At 33.3% G+C, this 15,830-nt stretch overlaps 1 protein-coding gene across 1 annotated transcript; it reads right to left on the bottom strand.

Moving 5' to 3' along the window:
• Positions 1–2,217: 2,217 nt before the first annotated feature.
• Positions 2,218–4,296, bottom strand: LOC121418013. The gene is made up of 2 exons (XM_041611717.1): positions 4,207–4,296; positions 2,218–3,021 (listed from the first exon to the last, which is right to left on the bottom strand). Exon 2 carries the CDS (start codon positions 2,992–2,994, stop codon positions 2,398–2,400), a length of 597 nt encoding a protein of 198 aa, XP_041467651.1. The 5' UTR covers positions 2,995–3,021; positions 4,207–4,296; the 3' UTR covers positions 2,218–2,397.
• Positions 4,297–15,830: the final 11,534 nt, after the last annotated feature.

The following is a 15,830-nucleotide window of genomic DNA, read 5'->3' as shown; positions in this document are numbered from 1 at the left end:
GAAAATCCTTGATGTATTCATGTGAACAACTATTCCATATAATGCCAATATACGCAAGTGAGCATAAAAGTACATAAAGCTTGTATCTAGTTTGGGAAAATTAGAAATCATTCATTGCCATGATTTCAATTTTTTGTCAGATAAAGTGAAATATAATGTAAAAGATGCAATTTACAATCTAGAATCAATTTTATTGGTGAAAATCAAATGTCAAGTCCACCTCTGAATGATGTCGATTTGAATCAATAGAGAAAAATCAGACAAGCATAATGTTGAAAATTTTATCAAAATTGGATGTAAAATAAGAAAGTTATGACATTTTGAAGTTCCGATTATTTTTCACAAAATAATTATATGCACAATTTTAATAGTCACATGCAAATGAGAGAATTGATGATGTCCCTCACTATTTCTTTTGTTTTTGTTGTTTGAATTATACAATATTTAATTTTATACAGATTTTAAAATAAGGACCAGCTTAACTGAACCATAAAATGTTAAATAATGGTAATGCCACATGTCCATGGAAAAAGAAAACTTTCAAGGGTATTTGAATTCCAGTTCATCGTGGCTTAGCCGTGAACCAGAATAGCCTGGTGGTTGAGTCGCTGCCTGGAAAGCGGTAGATGGCAGGTTCGAATCCCACTGGTTCCAATTTTTCTGACTTATGATCTTATGATTTTCATTACAGATCGAGCATACTGATCTTATGATTTTCATTACAGATCGAGCATACTGATCTTAAACAAATAGGAGTAATGCTGAAAATGTGTTAACAAAACAAAACTTTGTTTCACATGACAATGGATAGAACCCTAGAATATTTCATATGATAAAATACAAAAGAGAAAATGAGTGAGTGATGTCATCAGTTCCCTCATTTGCATGTATAATTATCTTTTTATTCAAATCAACTTTTTGTTGGGGTGGACTTGTCCTTAAAATAATCAGGCACTGACTAAAATTCATTCTCCCTCTCTTTTTAGTGCAAAACCATTTATCAAACATGGAATAGAATGACAATTTCACTATAAGTTCTTTTAAAGCTGTGATAGAAGAGCTGAATTTGTTGGTATAGTGCCTATTCAAAAGAATATCAGCATTACCAAGAAAGTATATTACATCAGAATGAGCACTATAAATTTTCATTAAGAATCATCACTCCCTTGTAAATGACACCACTAAACTTTTGTATGACTGGAACGGTAGATTGATAATCCAATACAATTAATATTTTCAACCTATAACTAAGCATAGGCAGGCATGAATGTTACAAATGCTTTTAGTTTCCATCATGCAACATGACTTTTAAAGAAATATTTTTTGTATTTCAATAATCTTTTTCAGATCAGGGGAAACTACTAGTGATCTCTTGGTGAAAAAGAAATTCATTTTGTCTAACACATGTGAACTATTCAAATCTAACCTTGACTGAAAAAAAAATCAATGCAGCTGTATCATTTTAAGTATGCCCTATGATCTCAAGATTCAAGGCTTATATTTTGTCATTGCCTTATTTCATATGTTAATTTTCATGTAGAAATATATAGATAACTATTTAGAGTGGATTACATGAATAAAACAACACAAAATATAACAGGTTGATTAGGGTCAGTCATAGAGATATAGGACAGTACTGAATACTGTGCTACAACACTGAAAGATGAAAGTGTTATGATGTGAAAATAATGATTTCCCTACAAGCTCAACAACCGAAGATCACAAAATGTTAGAATAATAATGGGAGGGCCCACAATCTTGAAATGTTGAAGGTCACTAAAGAGATAAATACTTGAGACATCATGCACCTCATCTTAAAATAAATCCATTGATTTTATGACAATCCATAGTTTCCTTCCTGCCTCTCAAAGCCTTGAATTGATCAATGCTTGTACAGTTCAATCTACTAACGTCTTTTCAAAACAAGTGAAAATCCTTACCTTTGAGCTAAAGAATTTATGCAGAATTCCCATACTAATTCTATATCTATGAAGTAATTCATACTTCACACAGACTATTCTTTCAGCAACTGTAAATGTTTTAATCATGTTCATGAATTAATCATTTCACAGATAACTTTACTCCATTGTATCTGCTGTGCATGCAGTTAGGCATATCAATGGTTTTCCATCTCCAATACTATTATGCGCTATGTAGCCAGATCTATGATTACATTTCTTTATTTTTAGATATTCTTTTTTGCAGAGCTAGCGTCATGAGTATCTTGGGACAGTTGACACACTCCTGAAATCTAAACCATTATCATAATTATTACCAAATTGAGGGGATCAGTAATGCACACTATTGAACAATGTCTGTAATTTTATATTGAAATAAGTTATATTAATTACTACCCCCAAAATAATTCCAATAACTTAAAAAATACATGGCAAGAAATTATATTCTTTTAATTGTTTTGAATGTTAAAAAATTGAGACTTACCCCATTCTGTGTACAGTTGACAATACAGAAAGCTTTACATCGTAGATCATCTGCCAATCCCTCATCATTCCATGGACTATCATCCCAAGATGATTCCCAAATTGAGTCCTCATCACCTGCCACGCCAAACGGGACAGTAACATCTTCTGGTAGATGGGTGGAGGTTTGCTCCAATGGAGAGGCAGTTGAGTCTGTTATAGATGGAACAGGTGCTTTGGTAGTAGGCAATATGTCTCCTTCTTCCTGCATCATTGTTGGTAAAGATGATGATGATGAGGTTGTATCCATGTCCGTTGGTACCGACAACACTGTGGTTTTCTCCTGATATGTTTCATTTGTTGGCCATTGTGGTTTGCTATTATTGACTGTGTAGTTGCTGCTGGTGCTGTTTTCGTTAATAAACGGAGTCGAGAAGGAGTTGATGGTGGTTAGTTCTAAATTTGTCCCAACATTATCATTGGTTATGGTACCCTTTGAAGTAAGTCCAAATGGAAGCTGAAGGAGGAGGATGTTGAGGAGTACAATCGATGGGCAAACCCTCATTCCCATCATGGCTAAACAGTAAGTGATTATGTCTCCCTAAGAAAACAAAAAATAATAACATATCATGAACATATTAATTTCTGTTTATTGCATATATTATCCATTTAATGACTCGTATTCGTTTCTGAAGAAACAAATCATGGGGTGTCCATCATAAACTGCTTTCCATAATGAGAAATTTACATACTTGTGACATTACAGCTTGAGATTAGAAAATAATTCTTTATGTGCTCATAATGCCTGTAATAATACAAAGACCCATACAACTCATGTTTATATTTTTTTATTTTTTTTTCTTTCTGTTTTCTTCCTTTTTTCACTTCTTGAAAGATCATGGGGGAATAAGATTGACCCACTTTCTGAGAAAGAGATACAGAACCAGCAATATAAAAGCCATCCATGTTGAAAGATGAAGAGGAATGTTGAGAGGAGAGGAAGAAAAAAAAAACAAGAAGGCACACCTGAAAACGTAAGTGTCCGCATTTCCTGTTGTTACCTTAAAAGTGGATTACAGTCAATAAGCTTTCAGACATTTCAAATTACCCTCACTAGTTAATGGTTCAGTACATATGACTGTTCTTGTCAAGAATTTTATAGATGCTTACACTTTGAACATTGAGCTTCTAAAAGTGCATTACATAATTATATTGTTTCTATCCATAACAAACTTAAATCAAGTACCCAGACTTAATCATATGAGACACAATGTAAAATTTAGGGATTTTGATGTCCATTGACTTGATAAAAAAATTGATTTGCATTTTTTCCAACATGCAGAAATTGCTATGCAATGAAATATGTTTTGTAGAAAAGAAATGAAGAAAATCAACTCAGGAAAAGACAGACGCAATTGGCTATTGCTAAAATCCAACTTCAAGATCAATAAAAAAATTGGCATAACCAGAGATATTCTGAATAACAACAACAATTTTGAACTAAATCCAGGAAAAATTGAGGTATACTGAGACTTAAATCAACTAAGTGAAAGTAAACTGAAATAAACTAATATTTAATGAAAACATGGAAAACTGAATATGACACAGAACATGATCAATGTAAAAAAATGCAAAAACGTGTACCATTCTAACCAACATTATTAAACACACAGCTTGTTTTCCTCCAAGTTATTGCAAAATATAAACTTCTTGCAACCAAAAATGAGTACAGATGCAGAGATGTCTGCTGTAAAATTCAATATTTCCAAGGAAAACGGAAACTTACCCTAAAAAATTCAGAAAGTATAGAGTAAGATCCAGTAAAGTAAGTCTTGATGCTCCTAATCCAACAAGCAAAGTGATCTGAAACATGTGTTCATCGGACATCACTGATGGTCTTCTCTGATATATGAAAGTGTGCTTGTACCAACGTAGGAAGTGATGAGCAGCACGTGACAAAATACTACTCCATGTTTCATTGGGTTGGATGGCTAGGAGACGAGAGAGAGAGAGTGGGAGGGAGGAAGAGAGAGAGAGAGGATTGAAGCGGTAGATCTGCGCACACTTCTGAGCTTGTGCTAGGATTCTGGTGAATGACTGGTACAAGGAGGGGGCGGGAGCTTAATATCTATGCAAATGACGCTGACGTAGATGAGAACCGTGGTGGAGGATGCGCTGTGCGTGAATAGGCCATGGATAGGTGCTGCATGAAATCTGATTGGTTGTAAGTTGCAGTAAGAGAGATGGTTGCTTGCATATCAATGGATCAATGCCTCGGACCGTCTTCCTCACTGATTAATATCTTGATCAATTATGTTCTATCATTACCCCAAGAAGGTACTAAGATAAACTTATCATTTTTTTTCATTACTGAAGTAAAGAAAAACATCGAAATTTTTAATGGAAGTATTATCTGTCATACCGTACCAACAAAATGTACATGTAAATTTACAGAATATTAATCAAAAGTGGAAAGTAATATTAATGTTCACAATATTAATGATCCAATGAGTACTACTACTACTACTACTACTACTACTACTACTACTACTACTACTACTACTACTACTACTACTACTACTGCTATTACTACTGCTACTACTACTACTACCGCTACTACTACTACTACTGCTACTACTACTACTACTAAAACAAAAGGATTTAGAGTAGGCCTATAGCAGGAGAAACTCTATTTCAAGTAAATGACAGGAAGAAAGAGGAACATAGAGAGCAACGAGGGGGGGGGTGAGAATGCATGGTGTGAAGCATGATGGGATTGAATGATACAAAAACAATAAAGAAAACAATGAATAATGAAAAGATGGAAAAAGGGAGGGAAGGATAATGAAGGGAGAATAAATGACAGAGATAAGAAAAGGACAGCCTATTACAAGTATTATTAGAACATTTACGTTGGGATATCAGACACATAATGAAGACAAGAAGTAATGCAGTAAAATATTGATATGGATAATACTGTAGATAGATAGATATTCAATTTAAAATGATTTGTTGAGAAAAAAAAACTTCACTCGCAGCATAAAGCTGAATTTCAATTTTTTTACAATATAATGCATTCATAGATAGAAAGATAGATAAAAAGTAGTGCGAGAGAGATGAGAAAGAAAAGGAGCAAAAGAAAGAAAAAGCAAGAAAGAAAGAGAAAGAGAAAAAAATAAAGTGTGTATGTACTGTATTCCATTCACAGTTGGTCACTGGTGAGAGTAAGCACACTCACGCTACGGACTTCCGTTGTGGTAAGAGAGGCCGAATCAAACGCACAAAGAAACCATGCAGTGAATCATTCTTCAGAAAAAAAAGCTAACCATCTCATCAAGATAACAAGGAAGAGGAGCTCTGCAGCACACTCCGCTCTCCCCCCACTCTCCCTCCGCTCCTACTTATCAGAAAACCATCGCACAAACAACCGGCTGTTCCGGTTCACCAGGAATTTATTCTACAAAACGAGCCGGCATGTTCATGTTCGGAAGAGAGCAAAATATCAAATATGTTTGACAAACACTAGTGGGAAAAGGGAAGGGGGGAAGCGAAATAAGGGGAGCAAATACATGCATATAATTATGAAGGGAATGTATTTAGAAAGGAAAAAAAAATATGAGGAAATCGGACATGCTCCCTAATTATCATTTTTCTGTTCTTTTTTGTTTTACCTCTATGAATTTAATTTGTCTATCAATGCAGTATAATTGGAATAAGATTCTATAGAATAATGTATACCTGTATGTAGTGTTCTTATCTATTATTGAAAAGAATTTTAAAGATGATATCATATATCCTTCATTTTCAAAATAAAAGATAAATCAGAGATAAATTGGGGATATATGGGCAATTTGGTCACAAAGTCACATATAAATTATTGCAAAAAATATTATTTTACAATGCAACTTTATGTCAATTTATGAATAATCATGATCTTTGCGCATATTGACTTTGATCCATCCACTTTGCTCTTTAACAGTGGTATACAAATTGATGCATGTAAACATTAATTTCAAGTATAATGCTTGAATGATCTCTTACATGACAATATGATATTTTTATTCTAAATTCAAGCTAACTGTTTTATTACAAGTACTTCTCATTTCTCATTTGCCAGTTTAGTTGCCCTATCTCTATAGAAAGTCCATACTTAATGTATCATTATGATAAAAAATAGTCTGAATGGAATAAATAAAAAATCAGAGATCATCAATTGGCTGGTTAAAAACAGAATAAGAGAAATCTCACTTATCCCAGCTGCCTTTTGTTGTAACTACGTACATTATAAGTGATGCTATACAACGGTAGGTCTTTTTGAGGGTACTCATTAAGCCTCAAGGCAAAAACTGAGGTTTCTGGCCGAGATTCTATGATTCGCCATTGTCGATTTGATTAGTTGCAAGTGTAGGGAATTTGTTCAAATTGATCATCAATGATAGCCTACACATTTGAGAAGGGTCGCATGGAGATAGGTTTTGTGTGATAAATCTATCTTGGTGTTTTTCTTCATTAATAGTATGAATTTACAAGATTGAAAAAGGGGTTACACAGATCATTTCCACTGTCTTGAATAAAAACCTCAAATAAAAAAAATTCACATTAAATTCATCTCCCCTTTCTTAGTGAAATATCTTTTGCTTCATGGGATATTTTCATTTTAAAATCAAGAAAACACCTTACTTCTTACAAAACATGCATAAAAAACGATAAAAAACCCTCCTTATATGAGGGAAAAAGCAGCATAAAAAACATATAAAATCACACATATATGTACTAACTTATAGAAAATATCTTACTATCTAAGGAAAATTTTATGAGTCTTATATATTGTTATACGATTGAAAGCAAGAATAAAATAATGTGAAGATGCTTAAACAATTTTACTTTGAACACCTTGACCAGAATCCTACAAAGAGTCTGTGAATAAATAGAATTAGTGGTTTGGGGCCTTGTTTATGTAATTGGGCAAATATTTGACTATATGAATAAATTAGCATGATTAATTAGCTATGAGATATTTCAAGAATTCCATCGTACAATTTTGTAGAATATGCCACAGGTAATTTGTGTACCGATTTTCGTCGCGGTTGCACCTTCAATGGGATGAATGGGATTAAACAGCCTCCCCCTCCAGTTTTCTTAGGTGTCACAAAAAAATAATTTCAGGGTTAGGTTTATTTCTTCTAAATATATAGTATACAGTTTACAATTTGAAAAAGCCCTGGGAATTAGAAAATATACAACATGTGGGTCATTTTTATACATATAAACTTGGGTCTGGGTCTCATCTATCCAATGAAATTAAAAGTTTTGACAGAATGTTACACTTGAGTGAGCACTGTCCATTTTTTGTAAAGCTTGCAGAAATCTGTTTGGCAGAAATGCTTGTTTTCATGCTGTATCAAGGAGAAAGGGCGAAATCAAACTTACCCTGCCAAACATTTTTCACACATTTACCTTGCACTTTTAGTCAATTGAAATAAAAATGGATACATTATAGCTTTTTCTAACAATGTTGCCACCCAAATTGAAATTTCAGCACAATCTTTAACCTTTTTTGTGCCAGCTGGATCTGAGGACATAACTGAATCTGAACAAAAGTTTATATCAGACATCTCCAGTATTTTTCACTAAGTTTTTAACATTTAAAGTGGGTTTACATTTCATTTTTCATTTAATACCTGTTTCTCCACACTTTTCCCAAGCTTGACAATGATTGACAAAATGAAAATAAAGCCTAAGCCATTTCATGCAAATCACAGTTCAGTGTAAAGCAAATATCGTCAGGATGGCCCTTGGTGTGTGGGGGAGTGGGGTGGGGCGCAATGCACTCTTCAAAGTGTTTTGGGCAAGGAAACAAATTAAAAAGGTAAAAGATATCTTCAAATCAATTTTACTAGCTAAATTCAATGTGTTCTTCATGATTAAGGTCTACTTTTATTCGCATTAGATTTAAATCCTACTTCGTAGTATTGGGTGATAAACAAATATATGCAACAATTAAAGAGTAAAGTGCAATTACCTATGCAATCAGCACCTTTTCAATCTTTTTTGTTATTCTCCAAAAGATACTTCATCAACCTGATTTGAAAAAGGGAGCTTTTTACCAATCACTTAACCCTTTCAATGTCAAAAGAATACCTCTATTCATCCTTCAAAAGGTGACTTGGGTCTCCTTTCTTACCCCAGTCGTCCCCAAGCTGAATACATGGGGTTCTATTTCCTGAGGATAGCTTCGTCAATCCACCTGCTTTTGTCATCAAGGTCATCGCACCTTCCTCCCACCCTGGACACGACCTGTTCACATAAGATATTTAATATAAATTAGAAACAGTGATTTCATCACTACGGTCAATATCTCTAAAAACTTTAGAGGGGCACACTAGTAAAGGAAATAATATATTTAGCATAGCATGTATTTATAAGGGAAATAATTTCTTTTTCAGTTACATGCAGTAGTAATTTCCATCGTAACAATAAGTAATGGTGATTTCTTTTAATACTGAGACAAACACAAACTGGGTAAATTTCCATCATAAAAAAGAAGAAATTACATCTTGACAAAGTACCGGTGAAAACATTAACAAAATATTGCATTTCATCTGCAATTAAACTACTGATTCATACTTAAGATTATATAGATGATTGATTGATTGACTGATTGATTGATCTTATGCATCCAGAATATTACAAGATATGGAATACAATAAATGGAAAAAATAACTTGACATAATAATTTGTGAAAACCAAAAGGGTAATTTGGGTATTCATTTACTGCACTCTTTAAATGAGAAAAAACAAAATGGCATATATACACCACAGAAATGTTTGTATTTCTGCAGACCATATTTTCCTGAAGAATGAGAAATTGCACTATTTTTTTTCATGCCTTGAAGCTTTTCTGATTGTTTCCGATACAAATGAAATAAAATTCCTCAAGACAAAGAGTGAAAAAAGGAAACAGCACTTCCTCTCAACTACTAGTATAACCACATGCAGTATTCTTTGAGTCAGATTTTTTCAACATGCAAAACACATCCTCTTCTGCTTCCAGGCGATTTAGTTACCTCACTATACAGACTGATTTAAACCCTTGGTAAAAGAATACTGATGTTCTGAGAATAACAATCAATAATAATGATTACTTTCTTAGTGTTGATTTTAAGTGTTACATTCAAGCTTTCAAAACGACTCGCAACAAATTCAGAAATTAAAGGGGGAGTGAACTGTGTGCGGTCTCTCACTGACCATGTGTTATAAATACAGTCTTAAAATATATACTTTTCAGACATCTACTTATACTAAAGAGAACACATTGACCTATAAATGAATTTGTATAGAGAAACTAAAATGTTTTGAGAGGAAAAGTAACTTCTTTTGCTACTTGGTAATTAATGCAGTATAAATGTATTGAGTAGTTATTAAGCATGTTATCATTCAAGTGGGTCTATATTACTAGACTACACTAGCATTATGGGTAAGGAAATTGGCCAGGTATGAGTAGTTGAGGACTTGAGGTGGCACTATTGGTTCCTATCTGCTTTAAGATAGAACAAACCATACAAAATCTAGATCAGTATAAAATTATGTGTTTTTTTTAAAGAAAATCGTTTTATCAAACTATGTATATAAATACAGAAATTAAACAAACATCAGTAAATTGAATTGAGTCAATCTATAAGCACTTGATAAAAAAGGTATGTGAAATAAAATTATGCACTATGAGTACATGACAGAATAAAAAAATCCCCTCACCCCCCAAAAAAACTGTAAAAAGAGAAAAATTTCCTTAACATGAAGTGCATTTGTGTAAAAAGCATAAAACGAATGGGGAACAATGCAAATGCAATTAATTAAAATATTACATAAACCTGATATAACATTAATGTGACATTGTGTAATCAATATAAAAAAAATAAAGGTCACTAGTATTTATCACATATTAATATAGGTATTTATATTGCGCACATATCCACCTTGTTAGGTGCTCAAGGCGCTCCTATATTACCCGGCTAAGCTAGGCGTTCATAGCACACACAGCTTTTTAAGGAATTACTTCCTACCGGTACCCTACATGATACCAGTAGGATTGATGAACGTAGATATTGTGTTTCCATAGATTTCTCTTCAACTCATTAGAAATATTTCCTATATCCTTTCCACATACGCTTAAATCCTACTGGTCAAAGAGGTATCAGTTTGAAAGTACTCTGTGTGTGACATATGCTTGAAGTTTGAAAGCATTTCTTGGAATGTCAACATAGCTGAAAGCCCACAGAGAGGCTACTATACATCAGAGGTCTTTTATAACGGGGAATTCACTGTTCTCGTTCTCATCTAGTTCTTAAACTAGTTTAGTGGAAACAAATGAAAACACCTCATGGTGCGGCTTTCAAGACCGCTTTCCTTCAATTTATAAACTGGTTTAGGCGTAGGTGAGGACACAGCTATTCTCCAGGGGCCCGTAACACAAATCTTAGCAATGATTGTAGAACATTTTTCTACGATTGATTCCATTGACTACAATGTACAATTCATTCATTTTTCATTCATTTCATTTATTTCAAATTCTCATTAAAAAACATACAACATACAAATCAAAGAATACACTATATACAAATAAGGATACAAAAATAGAATAACAACAGAATAAATGAGAATATGAGGGAGCCAGCATAGGCCAAAGGCCTTTCTAAGGCTGGGCTCCCGAGACCATAATAAAATCATAATAATCATAGAAGGGAGAGAGAATGTAAAGTGTGTGGGAGTAAATGAGGCAATTATAACCTATAACTATAACTTTCAGATTTATTTATAGGCATCAATAAGGAATTTTTTATAGTTCTTTTTGAAGGAGGCAAGAGATGGGCATCTTTTTATTTCTTTGGGTATTTTGTTCCATAAAATAACTCCAGCATATTTAACAGAATTTCGAGAAGATTCATAATTTAACAAAGGTAAATATAAATCACTGGATTGTCTTGTTGAATATGAATGGACATTTGCAGTCAATTTAAAATATTTTGTAAATATGGGAGGAAGCAACTGGTGCTCAAACATATACATAAAAGATGCTATTTGTAAATTATAAATATCAAAAATCTTAAGTACTTTAAACAGATGGTGTTCTAGGGTTGGAGTTATTAATTGCTCGTAATGCTCTCTTCTGTAAGACATAGACTCTATTTAAATGTGTTTGAGCACAGCTACCCCATGTCATTGTGCAGTAAGATAAATGTGGTAAAATTGTTGCATTATAAATGTATAACAGAATTTGACGTGGTATGAAATGTCTTAATCTAAATATAACACCAATGGCACAAGATATTTTTTGTAAAATTACATTTACATGAGGAGACCATGACAGGTTTTCATCTAGAGTGACTCCAAGAAAATTAATTGTAGAAACTTGTAATATGCTTTTATCGTTCATGTAGATATCACTAAGATTGTCAAGAAGTTTCTTATTTTTTGTTTTGAATATCATATAATTTGTCTTAGAAGAGTTAATAACCAACTTATTTACAAGGAACCACTCTTCGATCCTAGGCATTTCTACATTCAGGATAGAATTTAAATCAACAATACTTTTACCTGACAAAAAAAACTTGTATCATCCGCAAAAATAATAGGGCACAGTTGATGACTAACATATTGGACATCATTGATATATAATAAAAATAATAAGGGGCCGAGGATTGAACCTTGCGGCACGCCTGTGTTTATTTGCAGTAATTGTGAATTTATACCATTGATGGATACAAACTGTTGTCTGTTACTCAAATAACTCTTAAACCATTCTAAAAAAGTACCTCTTATACCATAATGATGAAGTTTATATAACAGAATTTTGTGATTTATTGAGTCAAAAGCTTTTGACAAGTCTGGAAATATACCCAAGCCAATATTTTTGTTTTCAAAAGCTGTATTGAGATTTTCAATAAATTCCAACAGGGCCATGCATGTAGAATGTCCAGATCAAAATCCAAATTGTTTATTGTATAATATATTATGTTTGTTTATGAAGAACATTAACTTGTTATAAAGTAAATTTTCAAATACCTTTGAAAAAATAGATAAAAGTGAAACTGGACGGTAGTTTGTACACAAATGTTTATCTCCTTTTTTAAATAAAGGCAAGACTTTGGCTATTTCAAAGATTCTGGAAAGCATCCAGTTTCAATAGAAATATTGAATATATGTGACAGTACTGGAGCTATTACATGAATTGACTTTTTTAAAACTCTGCTATCGATTTCATCATGCCCTGGGCTCTTGCCATCTTTAAATCCCAATACAGCATTTATAACATCAGCTTCGGATATGGCTGTACAAAAAAATGAATGTGGGTAAACAGTATATAGTTAAAAAGTTTGATGGATTCTTGTTACAAGGAGGTATTGTATCAAGAATACTATCTCCAATAGAAACAAAATATTGATTAAAATGCAACAAAATATCACAAGGTTCTGTTAAACATGTATTATCAAAGATTACCAGAGATGGAAATTCAGATTTCTTTTTGTTTTTCAAACATTATTAATTACCTTCCAAGTTCCCTTTAAATTGTTTTTAACGGAACCAAACTTTCTCTCATAATAATCTCTTTTAGCTTTTCTAATAGCAGAATTTACAATATTCCGTTGCTTTTTATATACAGTTTCTCTGTATGATGTTGGATTTTTAATAAACTTGTGGTAAAGGGAATTCTTTTTGCGACAAAGCATTTTCAATGATCTATTATACCAGGGGTTCCTTTTTTTTGTTTTCTCTATATTCAAGCTTAGGAAAATGTGTATTATACAATCTACTGAATACATTCATAAATGCATCATCCATATTGTTTACATCAAAATTGTAAGAGGAATCAACAAGTACAGTATTCCAATTGATGTCCTGCAATGAAGAACAAAATGATAAAATATTTTCTTCATTAATAACTCTAATCCTTGGTGATGAGTGATATGACTTTTTCCCCGGTGAATCAATATCAGACAATGTATAACTAAATATTGGCATGTGATCACTTATCGGGTATGTCATAATACCAGACAAAGAGATATTATTAAAATCATTTACAAAATATTGTCTAACAAGGTAGAAGTTTTGATCGTGACTCTGGTGGGTTTATTAACTCATTGAGTGCTTCGTGCACGCTACGTATCCTACTATAACATGCCACACTCGTGCTCGCACGCCTACTATTGACTGCTTTGTGCTTGCATTGTTTCCTACCCTCGCCTGCTTCGTGCATGACTGCGCACATTCGGAATTACAATCATTTTTACGCCGCTTTGCATTGTATTGCGCATCGCACACACGCCGTAATTAGCACTATTGTGTGCAGTGCGAACTCTGCTTTCTGACAGATTAACTTACGCGGTTTACATTCGACTTTTTCGAGTATTTCTACATTTTTTACAAGATATGGCTCCGCCTCTGAGTGGGAAGAGATTTAGATTTTTTATCCATACCAAACACTCCACGAAATGGTACTACTTGATACAACTCATATTTTAGCGGTAAAGATAATAACCAATCTATATAATGAGGACACCATTATAAGGGGTATGAAATTTCCTACAACTTTACTACACAATATTTTGTGGATAAACTAATCGTTAGAGAGTTACAAGCAATTGTAATCATGACTATTGAAAGAAGTGAATACGACTCGCGATCCCAAAATCAATGTGGCAAAGGGGGGTTTTGTGGCTGGCACAGGGGATTAGCATCGGATTAGCACTGTGGCGTTGGGTTAGTAGTGTGCGTGGCATATTAAGAGTTAATTACAGGTGTAAATGCATATGAACTCATAAATTGTAGAAGTTCAGATGACTGTACCGAATCGTGTAAAAAATGATCAATGTTAAAGTCTCCCATTATGTAACAGGATTTGTTTTCATTAACAATTTTAAAAAGCATTGGTTCAATATATTCTTTAAAAGAAGGTACTGACTGAGATGGTGGTCTATAAATAATGCCCACAATAACATTATGTCTATTGAACTTCAGTTCAATAAATAATGTTTCAACTTCATAAACAAATAAATTTAGGTCAGTACGTATTTTATAATTCAATGTTTTTTTATAAAAAAACAAACACCACCACCGGTTCGATCCTTTCGTGAAAATCAAGCGTACAGTCAATCGCTAACCTTTGTGTTACGGAGCCCAGGAAGCGATCTTTGCACAGAAGTATGAGAGTGTGTGCATCAGCATGTTGGGTGCACTACTCAGTTAACAACATGTGTAGAATGCTACATTGCAGTTTGAAATTTTGTGATACACTTGTGGCCCACTGAGAGCATTTCCACAACAACAAGATCACTATATGTAAAGTGGTTTTGGTAACCATTTCATGAGATGGCAATGAGGATGCTAGTGAACTAGCTCCGTTAGCTCTCCAGTTGAGATGCATCTTTTTACTGGCATTATAGTTTAGTTTTGTTCAACTGCACCAAATGTCATGTGTTTTTGTGATTGCGGCCTCAGCCAAGTACGACTATACTCTGTTAAGAGGACTGTACTCAACAGAAGAAGAAGAATCAATCTTCTAAACTGGTTTCCTAAATTGATTTAAGGGAAACCGCTTCAAGTAATTAGATGAGAACAGGGCCTTGGTTTTCTACACCCAGCTACATTTATGACTCAAAGTAACAAGACCTACCAATAACTATAATATTTATGTAAGTACAAAATCACACACAAAATTAGTTCAAGGTAATTCTCACAAGAGAAACTATTCTTTTTTTCTGGGGAAACCTGCAAAATCAGACTTCACTTTCCAAAATGTTAAATTTCTATTTAGTTTGTTTTGTGAATTCATAGTTTTGTTTATTAGGTGATCTGTCAATTGACAGATCACCTCTTATGTTTCTACGAATTTTCTTTTTTATTTATTTCTTTATTTATTCTTTTTATTTATTTTTCTTTTTCCACCCTTTTCTTGTTCCACCAAAATCATCAAAACTATTCAATCAATTTTCATCAAAATATTATCAATTATGGACAGTTATCATACAATGTGTACGAAACAAGTTCAACGTCAAATGGTCATCGTGACGTCATCTACGCGCCATTTTGTAAAATCACATTATCAACAATATCTCCATTATCAATCATCAAAAATTAACAATATTAACATCAAATTAACTTCAGATCAAGGGTCAACTGTCCATGTCATCAAAGGTCATGTACAGGTCACGACGCGCATGTACGCGCGCGTCAAAATTTTAAAATGCTCAAAATCACTTTTTGATCAAAGTAGAGTACGAATCGGGTCATTCTAAGCATTTCAGGAATTTACGCGCTGACAGGTTTTCGCGCGCGTTTACGCGCGTAACGTCCTTACGCAACATAGAATCTCACTTTCTTTTATGTCAATGCATTCCTTATAAAATTCCTAAT

The sequence above is a fragment of the Lytechinus variegatus genome, chromosome 7 (assembly GCF_018143015.1).
Source record: "Lytechinus variegatus isolate NC3 chromosome 7, Lvar_3.0, whole genome shotgun sequence".
NCBI classification, from domain to species: Eukaryota; Metazoa; Echinodermata; class Echinoidea; order Temnopleuroida; family Toxopneustidae; genus Lytechinus; species Lytechinus variegatus.
This window is presented reverse-complemented; position numbering and strand designations above follow the sequence as displayed.